Source organism: Gossypium hirsutum, chromosome A09, assembly GCF_007990345.1.
Source record: "Gossypium hirsutum isolate 1008001.06 chromosome A09, Gossypium_hirsutum_v2.1, whole genome shotgun sequence".
In the NCBI taxonomy this organism is placed as follows: Eukaryota; Viridiplantae; Streptophyta; class Magnoliopsida; order Malvales; family Malvaceae; genus Gossypium; species Gossypium hirsutum.
Window position 1 is genome coordinate 11,761,430 of NC_053432.1, and position 22,986 is coordinate 11,784,415.

Here is a 22,986-nt window from a genome sequence, read left to right on the forward strand (position 1 = left end):
CTAACAGGTGGGTTAGTGGAAACAATCCTCGCTTGCTCACTAACATCTTTTCCACTCGAATCTTTTTCTTTGGAAACACTAGTTTCTTTTGCCTCAATTTCTTTTTCCACTCTTTTCTTTTGATCGAACTCTTTTCCTTTTTCATTCTATTTTTCAATAACTTTTTCAATCTCATTTTGTTTCCTCTCTTCCTCTTTTTCTTTCATTTTTTGTTTCTTTTCTCGATTTCATTCAAGATCCTCTCATTTTCTCTCATAATATTTTCTTACCTCTCTTTTCTTTTGATCTCTTTTTGCTTTTCGTCTTTTTCTTTTCTCATTTTATTTTTACAAGAGGACACAAAAGATTCAGGAGAATAATCATTTTGTTCAAAAGAAGAAAAATCAGTTACATATGGTTCACGAACAATCCTTCGTGAAGATCTCTCCGTGGATGTTTTCTTTGAAGTTCTTGAAGAGGAGTATCTTTCATCTCGCACGTCTTCTCGGAAGGATTCAAAATCAAAATCAGCTTTTCGAAAGGAGTATCTTTCATCTCTCACGTCTTGAGTTCCTTGATGAAAAGGAATCTCGATCGAAATCTCTTCTCGAATTCTTCGATGAGTAGGAGTCAAAGTATGAGTTTCTTTGTCTCGAAGTCGTTGGTGAATAGGAATCACAATTGGAATCTTTTCTCGAGTAGTCATCAAATGTATATCTCCATGATGTTCTCAGTTCCGCTCTTCGACTTGATGACACTCGTTCACTTCTGTCTCTTTTCTCCACACGATCTAGTCTTTCGTGTAGTTTGTCAAACTTAGTATTCACCATTCTTCGAATTTCTTGCACCAAATATTGGAACTCCGATTCAGTAAATTCTTCATGAGACATAATTTATTATTGAAAGAAAAGTTTGTTAAATAAGAACAGAAATAAATTCCTAACAACAAAACCTCACAATTTCACTTGGAAAGAAAAGAAGTTTGATTACGCTATCGCTCATGTTTGCACTCGTAATTTTAGGGTTTACCTCCACTCGATTGTGCTCACACTCTCGTGCCTTTTACATCTCAAACTTTTCTCTCGCAACTTTGTATTCGGACTTGCCAAGGCCTTATCTAAGGCTTAGAGGTCAATTGCAAATGGTTTAACAAGGAATAAAGATGAGGGGGTCAAGGGTTGGCTGAAAGAAAATTGGAATGGTTTTGAGTGTGGCGATGGGGTAGGAAGTGAATGGTAGAAAATCAAACGTACCTGATCAGGAATACAAAAATATCAACAAAGATCATAAACTTTCACACTTTTGTTTTTCTTTTTATAACTTCGAATATTTTTTTATAACACTTTTTTTTTATACTTCTCCTTCTTCTTCTTCTTTTTTTCAATTTCAAGACTACTAAATACAATGCTTTTGATACAAAATAAATTAAATTTTTTAATAATTTTTTCACTTGCGAACCTATTCCCGATGATGGTGCGAATGTTGGTACTTCCTATTTTACAAGCTCTGATACTAGAGATACGATCCGCCTCTGTGATGAGTCGGGTCGTATGTGAAATGCCCGATCATCTACGAAGAAGTATCGTTCAGTTTTGGATAAGATGAAATGTAAGTATGGAAAGAAAGAAACTCAAAAGCAAGCATGAACCAGTACTAGAGAGTACTGACCCAATTGCTTATAAGCTTTTAAGGTGATCGGATGAAAGAAGGTAAACCTCGACCCACTACTTGAAAAGTAGGAACCTTGGTATAGTTTCAAATGCCACACTCTGATTAGTGATAAGTTCGGGTTAGATGAAAAATAGGTTGACGCCACTAGGCTTCCTAGATAAGCCAACAAGTCTTCAATGAAATTAGGGAGAAAAGAATCTCACCAAATAGTTTCATTAACAAATAAACAATAATCAAAGTTCAACAACCTTTTCAAATGAAAACAAACAACTATTTATAAGCTAAGGGGAGGTAGCCGAATGGATAAAAGAACATTACTTAAAGACTAAGTAAAATTCAGCTAGAAAATCCTAGAATAAACTAGAAAAAATCATTAAGTGACTAAGTCTAAATTCAGCTACTTGGAACGCCATTGGGCATACTTCATGGAGAAGCAATTCAATTGAATGAATGTGAAGCATGAGAGCTTGATAGCCATGTCTGGATTCGGCTAAGGAGAGAATGAATGGAAGCCTTCATTCATGCTTTGGCCGAATGGTCACTTGGGAAATATCAACCAGCATGTCTTTAATTCTTTGTCCATTGGTCTCCACGAAAAGGCATATGGGAAGAAGGAAAATTCAACAACTTTTAATGTTATCCATGCATGTTTTCTTTAATGCTTCAGTAGCTCATTTAAGTCGTCCATGCATGGGAAACACTTCAATAAATGCCGTCCACGAACATGTCTTGGCCATGCACAAACATCCTCTTAAGTGCTGCACATTGAATTCATTTCTTTCCATGAACCTACAACAAATTAATGCATCAAGTAAACAACAATTAATTCAGCTATGCATGCTTGCCCCAAACAGCCTCTTTAATGGACACCCATTGCTTGCTGAACAACTCCTTAAATTCGTCCCATGCTTTTTCCAACATCTCTTTAATTCGGACAACAATTAGCATGCACCATAAATTTGGATGGACAAAGTAGCAGCATGAATTAAATTCGATTAAGACATAAATAGCTTGTTTAATTTGTCTAAGCTTAGGACACTTTAAATGCATGTATTAATTCAGACACATTGATTCTATATACTTACTAGGACACATTAAAACATGTCATAGATTAAGACAACAAATTAAATTCTGCTAGAATTAATTTTTATCATGAAACTAATTTGTCCTAACTAAAGACACTTTAAATGCATGTATTAATTCAGACACATTGATTCTATGTACTTACTAAGACACATTAAAACATGTCATAGATTAAGAAAACAAATTAAATTCGGCTAGAATTAATTTTTATCATGGAATTAATTTGTCCTAACTAAAGACACATTAAACTTTAATTAATTATGTCCAAATTTTGACACACTTAAAGAAACTAATTATTTGAGTTGACTTTAACTAAAATTCACTAACTCAATTAATTTAATTTATTCCAGCAAATTAAGCTACATGAAATTAAATAATTTCGAATCAAGCTCAATGAGTTTGCATCAAATTGAGTTGAGCTCTAATGAGCTGAGTCAAACCAAAATTAACCCGATAATAAACTGAATTGAGCTGGACGGAGCTCAGGGAGCTGAAAACGAGCTAGGATCTGCTTGCCAATAGTGCAATGCTCAGCTTGGTAAGCTTGACAAAGTAGTTCGCAGGGTGGGTTCGTATCAAGAACCCCTCAACAAACCGTTGGTAATATCCTGCAAAACCTAGAAAGCTATGGATCTCAGATATGTTTTTAGGTTGTTTCCAATTAAGCACAATCTCGATCTTTCGAGGATCAACTCGAATCCCATCAGCAGAAATAACGTGCCCCAAAAAAGTCACTCCAAACAACTAGAACTCACACTTGCTTAAATTAGCATAAAGCTACTTATCACGAAGAATCTGAAGCACTACTTTAAGATGCTCATCATGTTCATCCTCAGTCTTAGAGTAAACTAGAATGTCGTTAATGAAGATCACGACGAACTGATCCAAATAAGTCTGAAACCCTCGGTTTATTAGATCCATGACTGCAGCCAGAGTATTCGTCAGTCAAAAAAGCATAACTAGGAACTCGTAGTGTCCATAACGAGTCCTAAATACAGTATTAAGAACATCAACTTCCTTAACCCTAAATTGATGATACACAGATCGAAGATTAATAATAGAAAACACTGAAACCCCTCGAAACTGATCAAATAGGTTGTCGATCCTCGGAAGCGAATACTTATTCTTCACGGTCAACTTATTCAGTTGTCGATAATCAATATACATACTCATGGTCCCATCCTTTTTCTTAACAAACAGAACTAGTGCCCCCTACGGAGACACATTCGAACGGATGAAACCACAATCTAGAAGTTCTTGAAGTTGAACCTTAAGCTCAATAAGCACTTTCAGTGCCATACGGTATAGAGCAATAGACACTGGATCTGTACCCGGAAGAAGCTTGATCCCAAACTCAACCTCTCGACTAGGAGGTAAACTCGGTAACTCCTCAGGAAAGACATCCGAAATTCCTTTATTGTTCTAATTTTCCTCATAGAAGAGTTCCTAAAATCAGAAACACTGACGTAAGCCAAGTACGTTTCACATCCTTTCCGAACTAGTTTGTTAGCCACAAGATCGGAGATCATATTGGACAAATAATCTCGATGCTCGTCGACTATGACCACTTCCCTATCATCCTCAATCCTCAGAACGACCTTCTTAGTTGAGCAAACTAACTTGGTGCTTGACCAACCAATCCATGTCCAGAATTAAGTCGAACTCCCCAAACGGAAGCTCCATCAGATTCACCAGAAAAACAGTACCATGCACCTCTAATGAAACATCCCTGTAGAGTTTACTAACCCGGACAGACTGCCCCAACGGGCTGAGTACAATGATCTCACTAGAAGTGCTCTCAACAGTAACCTCCATGTTTTCAGATACAGTGCTAGCTCCATAGAAGTGTGTAAAACCTATGTCTATAAGAGAAGTATAAAGTTTATCAGAAATTAAGAACCTATCGGTAATAACATTTGGATCATCTTTGTCCTCTGGGCGTCGAGCAGTATAGACAAGTGTAGGCTACTTCACCTCTATCTAATTAGCACCTCTGCGCGGTGCTATCTCCTCACAACCCAAACCATTACCACCCCTAAAAGAACCAAGGCCCCTAGGTGGCTGCTGAATTGCCCTGTGAGGCTACACAGAACCTGGAGCCGAAGCTTGCATCTAATCTAGCTGCTGTGGACAGTCTCTAATACAGTGGTTTAATGACCTACACCTTAGACAAGCCCCAATCCTCCTCCAACACTCGCCCGGATGACACTTACCACAATCACTGCATGGCTGAATCCCAATAAGAGCAGCAGGAACCCCCACTCTAATCGGCCCATCAGATCTGGCCTTTTCCTTAGGCCTCAAAACAGAACTAGAGGACTCTAAATCCCTTTTGTTCTTACCCTTCTCTCGGTCCCTATTCTGGCGCTCCACGCGCTTAACATCCTCGGTGATCTTCGCCTTCTCAACCAGTACCGCTAACTCTCACTCCCTCTGTGGAACAATCAGTACCCTCAGATTATCCCTTAATCCATCCTCAAATCGGACGCACCTCTTATACTTAGACAACATCATGCCCTGAGCGTAGCGGCTCAACTTTAGAAACTCAGCCTCATACTCAGCCACAGATTTATCGCATTGTGTAAGATTCATGAACTTACACCTACGAGCATTCATATAACTAGCTCTCACATACTTGTTCTGGAAGGTGGTCTTAAAGAAATCCCAACTCAAAGGATCAAGCTGGGTACCCTCCTCAACTGTCAACCACCACTGATGACCCTCATCGCGAAGCAAAGAGACTGTACCTTTTAGTTTCTGCTCAGGAGTACAGTCCAAATCATTCATGATCCTCTCGGTAGCCTCTAACCAATACTCGGCCACACTAGGGGCGACTCCATTAACACCCCTAAATAGCTCAACACCATCGGACTAAAGTCGTTCAGTTACCGACCCTTGGCCCTCAGCTCCAAAGTGAGGTCTAGTGACCCTCTCCAATATCCTCAGCATGGCCTGTGATAGAGCGTCATCCCCAGCCGAGCAACTTTAAGACCCAATCTCAGTAGCAGGCAAAACTGGTGTCTCACTTGTATCCAAATTTGACATGCTACCCAGAGAGGAAGACTCAGCTTGAGCCCCCTACGAGCTCTACCATGACCATGAATACCATGTCTGCGAGTTCCACAAGCACTCATTGTATAATTCGAGTTTAACCTATATTAAAGAGTTTTATGCATCAGTTTCTGTATTTATTTATTAACAAAAATTTTATGCATAAGTTATAAGAAGTTTAGAGATGTTTTCAGAAGTTTCAATTTCTAACTATTTCGGTACAGTCTCCAATAAATGCTATCTACAGTGTTTTCAGAACAGTTCTACTAAATTTCAGAAGTACTTACAGGATCGACACGTGAGACTTGGTGTACCACATACACTTCTAAATTATTCAAGAAAATTAAAAACCAATTCTTTTAAAACACAATTTTGGAACCCAAAATCCATAGCTCAGTTTTGTAACCTGGCTCTAATACTACTAAACGTAACACCTCAAACTCAGCCTAGACGTTATGGCTTATCTGGTGTCACAAGGAATGGGTTTTGGAAACCGTTTTAACTTGGTAAAACATCAATCTTTGAGATTTATTAGAACCACAAATTAGTCAGTTTCTTCACCAAAACTTATTATAACGGAAGCCTTAATCGTTATAGTTTGGAAATGCAGTCGTGTTTTTAGGAAAGCCGTTGTTTGCATAAAAACCATCATTTTAATGAAACAATTTTACCAAGGTAATCAAATTGAAAAATAATCCAGAAATAAATAGTTAAAAACCAAACAGTCCAGGGAGTCCCCAAAAATTACAACTCTCAAATAAGTCTAAAATTTAAAATAAATCAAAAGTACTAAGTTTAATTGTTTTACGATATAGTGGTCACCACTATGTCTCTGCCATACCAATCCGCCTAAATTTGTAGATTACCTGATAGAATAGACAAATAGATGTGAGTTTATGTAAACTCAGTATGTAACCCAGTAGAATTAGACAAGCAAACATACAGAAACATTTCAGACAATCAGATACAAAATCGGGCTTATGCCCATCTCAAATACAGTTCCAGAAATAGATGTACAGGTCAGATAACAGATTTAGATATGCAAAATCCTACCCCCATCCTCTACACACCAACTCCGACCATCCCATCTGATCATGTGGGGTTAAAAACACCCACCCATCCCTACACACTACATTGTGTTATTACGACACGTATTAGATATAGTGCAACTAAACTGCTTGAATATAGGCGATGATCGTCATTCAGAACACTTCATCCGCATATATATAAAACCCACCCCAAAACAGGTGCAGACATCAGATACGGATTTATCAGACTATACATGTTCAACATGCTTTACACAATAACAGATACACATATATCAATATAATCAGGCATACATTAGTATCCTAATTAGATCAGTCTAATAGAATTTCCTAGCATACAGATAGGGGTTTAATGAGCCATTACCGACCCTACGGTAGGTCCATAGTCGAACGGAGTGGCCTACGCGACCTTAGGGAATATTTCAAAATTATGGGCCCACATACTCGTGTGGCTTACCCCGTATGGGCCCACACGCCCAACTCGGCCTAGAACATGTGGCCCACACTGCCACACTCAAGCCACCACATGGCCATGTCTTGCGCACGGCCACGCCTATATCATTCATATGACCGTGTCTCTCACACTGCCATCTACACGGTCGACCACCCCCCCATGTGGCATCGACAGTGTAGTTTTTCAGCTTTTACTGAAGACTCATTTTCTGCGTTTCGGGTATAGACTTGGTATCGATTCGATGCAAAACCACTCCAGAGCCTTCCAAGACCTAATAACAGTATACCAAACACCGATTTAATGACTATATTTACTAACTTGCGGACAACAATCCGACCAAAGTCTCAACTTACCGATGACGAAAAGCTCCGTTAACACCAATCAAAAAACGAAACAAAAATCACAATTCGTCGACTTCTCTTACACCACAAAAATACAACAATGTTTCAATCCTTCCGAAAAAAACGATAAGAATAATACCAACAAAAGCCCACTTATCGACTACACTAAAAAAAAAGAAAGAAAGGATTTATAACGCCCCAACAAGAAGGATTAACAAAGGAAGCAAGAACGTAGGAGAAAGTTGAATTTGGCAGCGAGAAAAGAAGACGACAAAAACAAAAAGAAATAGGAACTTTGTTTCTTGGGGAGAAAATGTCAGAAACAGAGGGAATTTAAAAAAATAAAAATAAAAAATCAATTTTGATATCCCCTAACTTCTCACTAACACCCAAATCTCCATCACTTCAGGATTTTAGTTCCACCAAAACACTGTCTACCACCCGAGCAAAAAAAAATACCAACGCTAACGCAGGAATTCGAGAACAAAACCTTCAACACACCAACTCTCTTACTACTTGAGTTAGCAGGCTCATTCTGGTATGAAATTACAAGCAATTTAATATAAGCCCTCTGGACAAAGTTAAGGCTTAGATCCAAAAATAACAAAATTTGCTAAAGGTAAGGCTTGAACCTAAAACCTCTCACACACCCAAAATACTTAACCACTGAAATAGATACATATTTATGTCAAGTACTTCCAAAAACATAGATAAAAAGATCAACGCGTTACATGTTTGAAACCCAAAATTTATTGGATCTAATGTGCCGCTGAGTTAAGTTAGAATTCTGCACTTATTTGTCTATGATTTTAAATTTTCAATGAATTTTGTTTTCTTTAACTTTTGAATCCTAAAGCTTTCATGTTTGATTTATGTTGATTTTGTGGACTGAGATGAAGCTCGTGCAACTGTATTGAAGGCATTATTTGTTTTCTTTTCAAAACGTTATAGTGCTTGTCTCTTTAATTTACTTTTGTCTGCTCACACGAAAGGCACGAGTTTTTAGTGACATTTCTTTTTTTTTGAATAGATTATAAGTAATATTAAGTTTATTAGAAAATTTTACAGGATTTTTTTTGGGTGAAATTTATGTCAATCATAATATATGTTTAAAAAATTGGTTTTAAATTTGACTCTATAATATAAGTTTTGACGTCTTATGGTTTCAAATATTTGGTCAAATTATTATGATATGATTTATTGTATAAATTGTGAGATATGCTAACTATTATGATTTTATTTTTGAGATTTATTAGCTTGAATGTATTTTTCAAGTATTCATGCAAATCTATGTTTAATCATTAATACAATTTTAGATTTGCATATCATATGCATGGTAAGTTTTTCTATTTGATTTTGAGTACACGTATATGCGTGACTTGCTTTGGTATTTTTGTCTATGCCAAAATTATAGATATATGTACTTGTTAATCATTTTGCATTGAATCACTACATTATTTCTGTTTGGTTTTGACATATATGGTTTTTCAAAAAAAATAGTCAAAGCTTAAGGTTTTCGGTTTTTTATTGCATAATTTATACAACCTTATTTTAGGTTATTCCATAAGCTGTAGTGCAATAAAAAAATTAATCATTAATTATTATGAAAATTTTAAATTTTAAATTTTAAATTTGAATATTAGAATATTTATATATTTTAAAATAATTTCATCGAAAAAGTAAGTCGCCAAAATGATCTTTTTTTGTGTAAATTATTTTGTTTTAAAATATAAAAAGTTGTGTACATGTAACTTCAGTTATGTTAATATTGATCGGCCCGGGTGAAGGTTAATTATATTACAGGTGCAACTATGGTAATAAACATGTGACGATTATTCGGTTTTATAATTGAGTAATAAATTGGCCCAAAGGAAGATTTATTTTTCAACATGTTTTTTATTGTCAGTGTTTGATTACTACATTAAGATATCACTTACAAGTTAATATTTTTGTCCAAAGATGAAATATTAATGGAGTGTCCAATATCTTGAAATGATATTTACCTTTATTAAAATTATTTTAGTTTAAATTTTAAATATTCTGAAACAAATAAATTTAGATTTTGGCTTTAGGATTTAATTAAGGATGTCTAATATTTTAAATATATTAGTTGAAACAAAATGTCACCAAAGTGACCTATTTTGCGTAGATTAATTTATTTAAAATATTAAGATAATTATATGTTTATTACATTCATGTGTTTATTAATTGACCCAAAGGTAAGATAATATTTAGCAGAATTTCAATAACATCTATGGTGATAAATGTATGACAATTATAAGGTACTTTATATGAGCAATAAGTTAGTCCAAAGATTGATTCATTTTTTGACATAATTTAATGTCAATATTTGATTGCTACAACAAGAGTACCGTTTATTGTTAATATTACTATCCAAAAACTTAATATTAATGTTGTGTTTGGTATCTTGATATGAGATTAGCCACTATTTTGAATTTATTAGCTACTTATGAATATTCATTTGAGCTTTTTTTTATCTATTTTGTTTTATATTAAGCTAATTCATCTTTTTCTGCCACAATATCCGCTAATATAAATGTTATACCCATACTTAATGGGACTAATTTCAATGAATGAGAAAGACACTTACTTATAGTGTAATATCCTCATTTTGGGCCTAGTCGGAATAGTTGTTTCGTGACCATAAAATCCGAGATAGAAATAATTATTTAATGATTATTTTTAGGTCTATGATATGATTGCATGATTGTGTGAAAATTTCGTGAAGAAATTTTATGCATAAAGTGCTTAAATTGAAATTAGGGACTAAATCGAATAATTTGCAAAACTTGCATTCTAGAAGTTTCTAGTATGAAATTGTTTTGAAATATTAATTAGGAGGTCTTAAATAGCAATTTTACCAATTTCTAAGTCTATGGACAAAAATTGGACATGGATGGAATTTTTGGAAAGTTTAGTAGTAAGGGCATTTTGGTCATTTAGGGGTAAAATGAATTAAAATACAAAATTAAAAGCCAATTTTGCTCATCTTCAACCCCATGGCCGAATATAGCAAGGAGAAACCATGGATAGGGTTTTTCAAGCTTCCAAGCTCGATTGCAAGTCCGTTCTAGCCTCGTTTTTAATGATTTTTACGTTTTTGGAGTCCCGGTAGCTCGATTTAGCTTATGCTAGCAATAATTTAACCTAGGGTTCATATTTGGAAAAATACCCATAGGTGAAATTTGTGTATTTTGGTGTTTTATGATAGAATATGAGGTTTTAAATTATGTTAGACAACTTGTGCTACTCGGTTTTAAGTGAAAACGAGCAAAAAGGCTTAATCGGTAAAAATACCTAATAGTAATAAGTACATGTTAGAGTGAGAATTTGATGTTGCCATAGAAGGGAAAAATGATCAACATGTCATAAAACATAAGAAAATAGGCTAAAGTTTAAGTTACGAACTTTGGGGCAAAAGTGTAAATATGCAAAAGTTTAGGGGCAAATTTGTAATTTTTCTAAAATATGATTTTGGGTCAATTTGAATAATGTGAGTCCTAATTAGACTATATTTTAAATGACAGAGCAAGGAAAACTAAAATTCGGGCTAAAATGGGGAAAATACCAAGTTGTGGACGAAATGGTAAAAGTAGCCATTTTCGTATATGAGGTAAGTTCATGTGTAAATAATGTAGCATAAATATTATTTTTAAGTTATTAATGTTAATTATATGATATGCTGATTTTTTTATCGTGAAATATTATGCTTTGTGGTTAATGTTGAGTAATATGCAAATTATGTTTACTACTTGATAAATATGAATTGCTACCGAGTATCGATTCCGATATTCCATGGAAGACGGCAAATGTGGGATCGAGGGAAAAAGCCCGTTTGAACCTTAGGAATAGATTAGGATACAAGTGACATGTCACTAGGATGGTTGAGCATCCGAACTCGTTGAGTTGAGTCCGAGTTCACTTATGGATGCGAATGTCTGAACTCGTTGAGTTGAGTCCGAGTTCGAGAGATGTAACTAGGCATCCGAGCTCGTTGAGTTGAGTCCGAGTTCACTTATGGGCGGGTTACATGGTACCTTGGCTACATACGTGGCACTTATGTGCAAACTTTCCATGTATCCGAATTATATTCCGATGTGTTCAACAGGTAAAGTTCTACTCAAATGGAGGAATACTCGAGATGAAAGGGACTTATTGGTAAGTGTTGTGAAATGAATACTTTGAACAGGTATGTACTTAACCCTCGGGTTGAAAACTCGATATAACAACAATATGGTAAGATGATAAATGAAAATGTGATATGAATGTCTCGGTGATGATTATGCAAATGATGTTTTATGTTTGTTTATATAGTTGTGTTACTTGCTATTTGCATGTGAGCTTACTAAGTATTTATGCTTACTTCCTCCTTTTCATTCCTTGTAGTGTTGACAAGCCAGCTCGGAAATCGGGAACGGTCAGAGGCATACTCACACTATATCCGTATACCATCTTGGCATAATGGCTTGCATATTTTGAGTATGGCATGTATAGCATTATAATCATTTTGTATATATGGTCTTATGATATTGTTATTGAGTGGTATGGAAATGCTTGGTAATTATTAGCCATTGGAATGACTAATCATGATCATATTTGGTGTTATGTATGCTAAATTACTAGCTAATCCGTGGAAAACATGAAATAGGTAAAATTTACCATAAAATAGATTCAGACAGCAGCAGTGACGTGAGTTTGAAAAATCATTAAAAATAGTAGAGATACAATTAGATGGTGAATAAAATACGAAATTGAATAATTATGAGTCTATTTTCATATGGATGGAACAAAACAGGTATATGAGTTATATTTTATGAGATGTATAAATTTTTGTGAAAGAGGGCTAGAGCGATTTCTGGATCCCCTATTCTGACTTTGGAAATTCACCATAAATTGTTCAGAGATAATTAGAAGTCATGATTTATATGTACATTCCTTATTGAGTCTAGTTTTATCAGAAACAAACAACATAGTCATTGAAACTCTGTACAGGGAGATATCTGATTCGTAATACACAGAGGTCAGAGCAGTCAAACCCTGAAACAGGTGAGACTTTAACTAATAAACTGTACTAATTGGCTAAACCAAAAATTCTAGAAAAAAATTAGTAAATAGATATATGAGTCTAGTTTCAGATAAAATTTATGTAATTGGATTTAGAGTTTTGGAACTCGAGATATAAATTTTTAATCGACTATGACGCAGATTGTTAGCTTGACTGAAAATTTTAAAAATAAATTGTTTGAGCTATTTAAGTAATGAATTAAGTCTGTTAACACCTCGTGTTCGACTCCAGCGACGGTCTCGGGTACGAGGCGTTACATTTGGTGGTATCAGAGCAGGTTTAGTTGGTTCTCGAACTAACCTAGCATGTGTAAAAGTTTAGCTATACATGCCATTGGTCTGTGATAGTGTGATGTCTTCCGACGCGTATGAGTACCGTCTTATTTAGATAGGGTACTCTCCAACCGAGCTGCGCTGACCATGTTCAATGTTATGTGAAGGTATTTGAGTAAAATTATGATTATGATAAGTCTCGATTCAGAAAAGTATGAATAAAGGTTTATGATACATATGTGATAAATATTCATATTTGCTTAATGCTCATATGATGTAGTGTATGTGGCTTACTTGATAAGATGAACGGAATAAATAGAAAGTAATAGAGGTATGAATAAAGGTCATAATATTATGATACGAGTGAAAATGTCCTTGTCTTGATTTGGACGTCGAATGTTAATAAATGTTAATGATATATAATTTTTATGAGATAAAGGATTATAATGAAATGAACTTATCTATGTTAAATTGTTGGACTGAATTATATGATTGTGATGATATGTACATGATGATGCACGAAATGAAAGTTGTGATTGTGATGCAAATATCTATGTTTGTTTGGCCTTATATGATGTCATGAGCATGAATTAAATTAATTAAATGAATGGATAAGTAAAGCTATCTAGAAAACATAGAATGTATGCATAAGTATATTGTCTAAATGGGACAATAGGAAAATTTGTGTAAGCCAACATGAATGTTGCATTGCCTGAATGAATGACATGATTTTGATGATGTTGCTATGATGATGGAAGTTGTGTCATATGTGTATGTATAAGAAAGTCGAGTCAGAGGTCCTACAACCCCTCCCCCTTACCGAAATGGTACTTATAATGAAATTTCATGAGATTTGTATTGAATAAGTTTCCGGTTGAGAACCCAAAGAGTTCAGTGATAGAATAATTATAAGTATGATCAGAGATTGAAAATGAGCTGATAAGTAAAGTCAGAGTCAGTAAAGTATCGGATTGATATAAAGATTATTGGAATTATGCACTGTCCCAGTTAGAGAAGGAATTCTCTTTGGTAAATCGAATTACTCAGGTGCAAGGTCGAGAAAAGTGTAAATCAAAATTTATTCAGAACTGGCCTTCTTTAGTGAATGGTTTAATATGAAATTTTTGATGGCAGAACTAGTTGGGGAAATGATATTTGAAATGTGAACTATCTGAGTGTGACAGTTATGACTGGACAGATTTAGCAGTCTCTTTTGAGATGTTCTATGTGTTTACCCGTTCTCAAAAATATTTCTATGGCTATTGATCTTCTGAAGAAATTCTTGTTATATGGGAATGTCTTCTAATTCTGGTGTTGAATGAAAGCATTAGTAGTCTGACTGGTTTATAATTTATATTGCTCTATTTCATCGGGTATTCTATTTCATTTCGTCTGATAAGAATTGATGAGAGAATACGTATGATATTATGATTCTGTTTCTTCTACTTGATGCTTCATCTGATATATATGTATGGGAAGATATATTGATCTTGTTATATTTGATTTCAGTGGGATTAAATGATGTTTTCTTTTGGACTTTCTTTCTTTGAAGAATTATCGGGGTATTCTGTATTTTCTCTATGAGTTTGGTTTTCGATTTTCTGGCATAATATCGTATCTTGGGTTTCTTTATCCTAGATCTCTTTATTCTGGATCTCTTTATTCTGGGTTTCTCTATCTTGGATTTCTTTATTCGGTTTTCTTATTATCTTTGTTCCATAATTTGTCAATTATGACTCATGTTCGAAGTACGTTCTTTAGCTCGTGATAATCATGTCAAATATGACTATACTTCTAATTTGATCTTGGTAATGTGGTGATTTTAGTATTGGGAATTTTTCTAATTTTTGTGTAAGGATTTGACATCAGTAAAGGCATAAGTGATAAAAACGCAAGTTTCAGTCGGTATGGTGAATTATCTATTTGAAAGATTTCATGTGACAATTATTTCAGGATTATTTTTCCCAAGTCTGATAATAGAATTTCATTTTGTACGAATAAAAGAGTAAATAGTCTGAACGAGAAGTGTATATTTATTAGAAAGAGTTTGATATTAGTTAAAGTCACTACGAATGATAAGGTTTTCGTCTTGTGAAAGCTGAAAAGTTTATTACATGTTGACAAAGTTTGGATAGATGAGAATATTGGCAACTGAAGCGTCTGAACTAGACTAGTCTACATTGAGTAAAGACTTCCTGATTTTTAGTAATGTACTGTTGTATGAATTGTGATGTGTTTCAAGATAGTGAGGTAATGTGATAGTTTAGAGCATTCGATGTTACATAAAATCGGAGTTGTTAATGGGGTTAAAGCCGAGCATTGGGATCTATCAAAATTATCCTTGTCAGTGTTGATATTGGGATGGAAATGAGAAGGATTATTCTGGAGGCCATATCAGAATTATTTCTATGGCGGAAAGAGGAAAATGTGATGTATCCTATTGTTAAATGTTTAGCGAGATCTATAAATCATATATGTATTGAATGAATTCCTACTCATCAGATTCATGGAATTTCAGGTCTCTTTGATTGTTGGATTTCTCGGAATTCCGGTCTCCATTAACCAAGTTAAGATCCGGGTTTTATGTCATGATATCATGGGAAACTGAGAAGGGTTGAAAATTTAAGAACAGTTGAGAGTTGAGATTGTAAGCTTTCAGATCATATGAGAAATTAAAGAGATGTATTGGAGGTATAGCCTAAGTGAAAGTTCTTCGGCACCGAATATGAGATTAAAAGTGAAGACCACTTTTCTGGTAAGATTTTCGGGGACGAAAATCCCTAAAGGGGGGGAGAGTTGTAATATCCTGATTTTGGGCCTAGTCGGAATAGTGGTTTCGTGACCACAAAATCCGAGATAGAAATAATTATTTTATGATTATTTTTAGGTCTATGATATGATTGCATGATTGTGTGAAAATTTCGTGAAGAAATTTTATGCATAAAGTGCTTAAATTGAAATTAGGGACTAAATCGAATAATTTGCAAAACTTGCATTCTAGAAGTTTCTAGTATGAAATTGTTTTGAAATATTAATTAGGAGGTCTTAAATAGCAATTTTACCAATTTCTAAGTCTATGGACAAAAATTGGACATGGATGGAATTTTTGGAAAGTTTAGTAGTAAGGGCATTTTGGTCATTTAGGGGTAAAATGAATTAAAATACAAAATTAAAAGCCAATTTTGCTCATCTTCAACCCCATGGCTGAATATAGCGAGGAGAAACCATGGCTAGGGTTTTTCAAGCTTCCAAGCTCGATTTTAAGTTCGTTCTAGCCTCGTTTTTAATGATTTTTACGTTTTTGGAGTCCCGGTAGCTCGATTTAGCTTATGCTAGCAATAATTTAACCTAGGGTTTATATTTGGAAAAATACCCATAGGTGAAATTTGTGTATTTTGGTGTTTTATGATAGAATATGAGGTTTTAAATTATGTTAGACAACTTGTGCTACTCGGTTTTAAGTGAAAACGAGCAAAAGGGCTTAATCGGTAAAAATACCTAATAGTCATAAGTACATGTTAGAGTGAGAATTTAATGTTGCCATAGAAGGGAAAAATGATCAGCATGTCATAAAACATAAGACAATAGGCTAACGTTTAATTTACGAGCTTTGGGGCAAAAGTGTAAATATACAAAAGTTTAGGGGCAAAATTGTAATTTTGCCAAAATATGATTTTGGGTCAATTTGAATAATGTGAGTCCTAATTAGACTATATTTTAAATGATAGAGTAAGGAAAACTAAAATTCGGGCTAAAATGGGGAAAATACCAAGTTGTGGACGAAATGGTAAAAGTAGCCATTTTCGTATATGAGGTAAGTTCATGTGTAAATAATGTAGCATAAATATTATTTTTAAGTTATTAATGTTAATTATATGATATGCTAATTTTTTTTTATCGTGAAATATTATGCTTTGTGGTTAATGTTGAGTAATATGCAAATTATGTTTACTACTTGATAAATATGAATTGCTACCGAGTATCGGTTCCGATATTCCATGGAAGACGGCAAATGTGGGATCGAGGGAAAAAGCCCGTTTGAACCTTAGGAATAGATTAGGATACAAGTGACATGTCACTAGGATGGTTGAGCATCCGAACTCGTTGAGTTGAGTCCGAGTTCACTTATGGATGCGAATGTCCGAACTCGTTGAGTTGAGTCCGAGTTCGAGAGATGTAACTAGGCATCCGAGCTCGTTGAGTTGAGTCCGAGTTCACTTATGGATACGAACGCCCGAGCTCGTTGAGTTGAGTCCGAGTTCACTTATGGGCGGGTTACATGGTACCTTGGCTACATACGTGGCACTTATGTGCAAACTTTCCATGTATCCGAATTATATTCCGATGTGTTCAACGGGTAAAATTCTACTCAAGTGGAGGAATACTCGAGATGAAAGGGACTTATTGGTAAGTGTTGTGAAATGAATACTTTGAATAGGTATGTACTTAACCCTCGGGTTGAAAACTCGATATAACAACAATATGGTAAGATGATAAATGAAAATGTGATATGAATGTCTCGGTGATGATTATGCAAATGATGTTTTATGTTTGTTTATATAGTTGTGTTACTTGCTATTTGCATGTGAGCTTACTAAGTATTTATGCTTACTTCCTCCTTTTCATTCCTTGTAGTGTTGACAAGCCAGCTCAGAAATCGGGAACGGTCAGAGACATGCTCACACTATATCCGTATACCATCTTGGCATAATGGCTTGCATATTTTGAGTATGGCATGTATAGCATTATAATCATTTTGTATATATGGTCTTATGATATTGTTATTTAGTGGTATGGAAATGCTTGGTAATTATTAGCTATTGGAATGACTAATCATGATCATATTTGGTGTTATGTATGCTAAATTACTAGCTAATCCATGGAAAACATGAAATAGGTAAATTTTACCATAAAATAGATTCAGACAGCAGCAGTGACGTGAGTTTGAAAAATCATTAAAAATAGTAGAGATACATTTAGATGGTGAATAAAATATGGAATTGAATAATTATGAGTCTATTTTCATATAGATGGAACAAAACAGGTATATGAGTTATATTTTATGAGATGTATAAATTTTTGTGAAACAGGGCCAGAGCAATTTCTGGATCCCCTGTTCTGACTTTGGAAATTCACCATAAATTGTTCAAAGATAATTAGAAGTCATTATTTATATGTACAGATTTCTTATTGAGTCTAGTTTTATCAGAAATAAACGGCATAGTCATTGAAACTCTGTACAGGGAGATATCTGATTTGTAATACACAGAGGTCAGAGCAGTCGAACCCTGAAACAGGGGAGAATTTAACTAATAAACTGTACTAATTGGCTAAACCAAAAATTCTAGAAAAAAATTAGTAAATATTTATATGAGTCTAGTTTTAGGAAAAATTTATGGAATTGGATTTAGAGTTTTGTAACTCGAGATATAAATTTTTAATCGACTATGACGCAGATTGTTAGCTTGACTGAAAATTTTAAAAATAAATTGTTTGAGCTGTTTAAGTTATGAATTAAGTCTGTTAACACCTCGTGTTCGACTCCAGAGATGGTCTCGGGTACAGGGCGTTACATATAGTGCTTGACTATATAAGCATAGACCTTACACTAATGGAAGAACAACTCGCACCTTTCATTGTGAAAAACACCCTTATGTTAAAAGGGTTTTTGAGAGGTGGGATCATTCAAATTGCATGAGTCTAATGATCATGAAGCACAAATTTTCAAAAGCCTCTAGGGGTATAGAATCTAAAGAAATTACTCAAGCCAAGGTTTCCTTAACGAAATTGAGAAACATTTTTCCATAAACAATAAGGTTGAGATGACATCACTTTTGGCTTCTTTGATGTGTATGAAGTATAAGGGTCAATGAAATGTGAGGGAGTACATTATAGAGATGTTTCATGTTGCTTCAAGACTTAAGGAACTTAAGATTGAGCTTTCTGGTTAATTGTTTGTTTTTATTGTTTTGGTATTACTTCCTGCACAGTTTAACCATTTTAAAATTAGTTATAACTTTTGAAAGGAGAAATGAACTATAAATGAGCTCATTTCTTATTGTGTGCAAGAGGAAGAAAGGTTGAAACATGATAAGTCTAAAAGTGCTAATTTGGTCAGTACCTTTAAAGATAGAAACTTATATTCTTAATAGAATACCCACTAAAGTAGCTACAAAAACACCTTATGAGCTTTGGATAGGTCAAAAGCCTAGTTTAAAGCACTTTCACATATGGGGATGTCCAGTTGAGGTAAAACCTTATAGGCCATATGAAAAAAAATTAGACTCCAAAACAATGGACAACTACTTTATTGGTTATTCTAATAGATCTAGGGACTGAGTTTTATGATCCCACAATTAGGAATATTTTTTAGATGAGAACTACAATATTTTTTTAGGATGTTGAGTTTGGAGGGAGAAATAAGGTTAGAAACATTGCTTTTGGGGAGGAAATGGATTCTAACTCAGTTCCTGCTATCACTGTTGATGATGTTCATGTTCTCATACCTATCATTGATCAAGTAATGAATCCAGAACCTCAACAAGACAATGTTGAAGAACTTCCTATTCAATATGAGGTAATTGTTCTAGAAGAACAAACTCAACAACATCAAGAACAAATGTCATTAAGAAGGTTAATTAGATAAAGGGTTATAATAGCTTTAGTAGAAATATTTTGACCTTAAACTGCATCAGATGAATGTTAAGTTATTGGTTTCTTAACGGTAACATTGGTCCTACATTTTAATGGTTCCTTAAATGAGTGTAATCACATTTAAGGACATTTGGTTTTAGTGGGAGTTTTGTATTTTTAAATGCTTTTATGTTATAAACACATTTTCAGTTATTTTAGTTTATGGATATTAAGTTTATTTTCTGCAAAAAATAAAGTTTATTTGGTTTTTTCACATTCTGATTTTGATAAGGTTTGATCTCACTAAGGTTTAAGGAGGACCAATTGGAAATAGACATGTTTGAATCATATTGCATGTAATTTTCATGCTACACCACATCCATACTTGATCTATGTCATTTTGTTATGTTAATATACGTGATTAGGGATGGATTTAATTATGATATATGTAATGAAAGTTGTCTTGATTCTATGTTAATATAATTAATGGACGAGATTGTTCGGAATACCTTTTGGATACGATATTAAAGTTTTAAACTCATAAGGTTATATAATGACATTTAATTGTAGAGTAATTAGTATATATATGTGATCCAAGTGGGAGATTGTTGGAAAATATGGACATCACATATATAATAAGGGTAATTACGTGTTATTATTTACTATCATAATAGGTTAGCCCGAATTAAGAGTGATCTAATTTGATTAAGGTTTATTGGGCTTTAATTATTAAGTAAAATATGAGTCAAATCTGTGTAGATATTCTAGTAACTAATTTTTAATTAATGATGGGCTGATTAGAAATTAGAGTTAATGTTCTTTATCTCGGAAATCGACAACGGGATGTTTGACAAAAGAAAAAACAACAACAACAATGGATAGAACTCTTTACTAAGATTGAAATGGTTCATCATGTAAGTGAATTATGATGGATCTGACAGTTTTCTTTTTTAAATTCTCAGAGAAAAATAGTGAGTGAATGGTGAAAACAAATTGGGGATTTTTGAGTGAGAAATTGGATTGATAAACAATGTTAGGGATTTGGATGGTTGATAATAATTGTAGTGCAAAAGTTATATACTAGGGTTATGGTCTCCAAATTACACACAACGTAACTTTTCTAATATCTCGTCTTTAGAAAAGAGAGAGTCACATTCTCTAGATTACTTATGTGCTAATTTGAAAAATCAAAATCATAAGATCTGAATATTTCAAGAAATCGATGAATTCAAGTACACTTCCTTATTTATTTTTACTCTTTTATTTATTCTTGAGGATTTGACATGACAGATCCTAATTTATGGTTTGTTAAGTTTTATATTAATTATTATTTTACAGTTCTAACCTTACGAATTTACCAAATTCAAAACTAGTTCAAATGTGAAAGATGGAATTTCCATCAAGGTAGCCAATATCATCGACTTATCGTTTTTATTTTAGTATTAGTATATATTTATAGTTTAACTTTTAATTTTTAATAAATTATATATTTTTTATATACTTATAAATATGCCTTAATTAAATAACTATAAATATATTTATATATAAATATAAATTTTAAAATCTTTCATCAATTTCAATAATTATTAAATTTAAATGTAATTATAAAAAATTTAAATATATTAAGAGTTAAATAAAAATTTAATTTAAAAATTAACTTAAAATATCAAAATTTTGTAAGTATTAGAATAAGAAAAAACAAATTTTTATTAACCGAAACAATTTAAATACATCAAAATAATCGAAACATATCGAAATTTTAATCAAACCAAAACATATACTAGTTTGTACTCATTTAAGATCGAAATGATCCGATACAAGCCATAGCTAAGTACCACAATTCCAACCTCCACTCCAACCCATATTTATTTTAATCTAATATTAACAATAATCTCAATTGTTCCAAATGATATCGGATCAAAATTTTCATTCTCCTTTCTGGTAAGAAAATTGCATTAAAAAAAGAAAAAGTATCTTATAGATAAGTTAATGATGGGATGAATAGTATTTCGTTGTCGGCATTACTCTATTGGTACAACGATGCACGGTTTTATCTTCTCACAACCGTATAATTATTTTAAAATAACCAATTTCTTTTAATCATTAAAACGTGCACTTAATTTTTTTAGTTTACTATCATTAATTGAGTAATGAAGAGACTTGTTTATACTTTTTTCCTAATTTGGCGTTGATTTTTTTGAAATATATAAAATTAAAAGATAAAAAAGACTTAAATTTTATAAAATTAAAAAAAATAATATGAACGTAAAAAAATCATATAAATAAGTAAAAAAAAAGAACTTAAATCAGGGATCAAATTCAAAATTAAACCTAACAAAAACAAATTTAGAAACTAAATTGAACATATTCAAAATCACATCAGGATTGAATCCTGACCATACTAAATATGTAAATAAATACTAAAATGAATCAAATTGAAAATCACATGCAAAGAAACAAAAATTTGAAAGGAATTAAGTTCACAATGACCCCTAAAGCCATTAATGCACACTTAAAACCCGAAATGCTGGGTCTTTCTTGCTTCCTTTTTCTCTCATTTTTCATGCACCATTCAGCCTCATTTTCTTCCTCCTCTTCTATCACCATAATTTAAAATCCCTCATAACCCACCTTATTAAATAAAAAAATATAATAGATTATATGAAAATTATTTTATATTATATGATATTTGAAATGTAAAAGAATAAATATATTATATATTTCATGTATCCTAAATTGAAATATTTATATATCTTATACAGTATAAATTAATATGTATTAGTTACTAAATATCTAATATATTAATCTTTTAAATCAAGGAAATTTAATGTCATGTCATTTAGATAGTTTGCCCACTTGTTTTTTTTTTGTTATAATAGATTCACCAAGTGCTCTCTTCATCATCCATTTTTTAAATGTGATTTAATTTAGGCACATAGTTACACTTCTTTTTATTTTTAAATATTATATACTTTTAATAAAATATAGATAAATTAATCACAATATGTTTTAATTTGATATACATTTAATTTAAAAAATAATAAATTCCAAATCAAGTTGAAATAATTGATGTGTGAAATAAAAAAGATATCAATTTAAAATGCTCAAATCTAAAGCAATATCTATATGATCCGTCAAATAAGTAAAACTGTAGATATCACACAAAAACGAGTTCCAAACTGTAAGAAGTAATCAACTTCGTGGGATTGCTTGATACTTAAAGGTGTTTATCGTCCTAAGTGTGGTTAGAGCTCGAATCATATTTTTTGTTTGAATTTTATCCTGTTATTGCAATTCACCAAAAAAAATTACAAGAAGTAATACCCTTTTAGTCCATAACTTTTTTTTTATTAAGAAATTCTTATAATAT

General features: G+C 33.1%; 1 protein-coding gene across 1 annotated transcript; it reads right to left on the reverse strand.

Annotated features, from left to right (window-relative positions):
- Positions 1–3,510: 3,510 nt before the first annotated feature.
- On the reverse strand, positions 3,511–5,867 carry LOC107889913 (uncharacterized). The gene is made up of 7 exons (XM_016814450.1): positions 5,784–5,867; positions 5,627–5,685; positions 5,185–5,581; positions 4,947–5,133; positions 4,354–4,595; positions 3,975–4,155; positions 3,511–3,656 (listed from the first exon to the last, which is right to left on the reverse strand). The coding sequence occupies exons 1-7, from the start codon at positions 5,865–5,867 to the stop codon at positions 3,511–3,513; spliced, it is 1,296 nt and encodes a 431-aa protein (XP_016669939.1).
- Between the last annotated feature and the right edge of the window lie 17,119 nt (positions 5,868–22,986).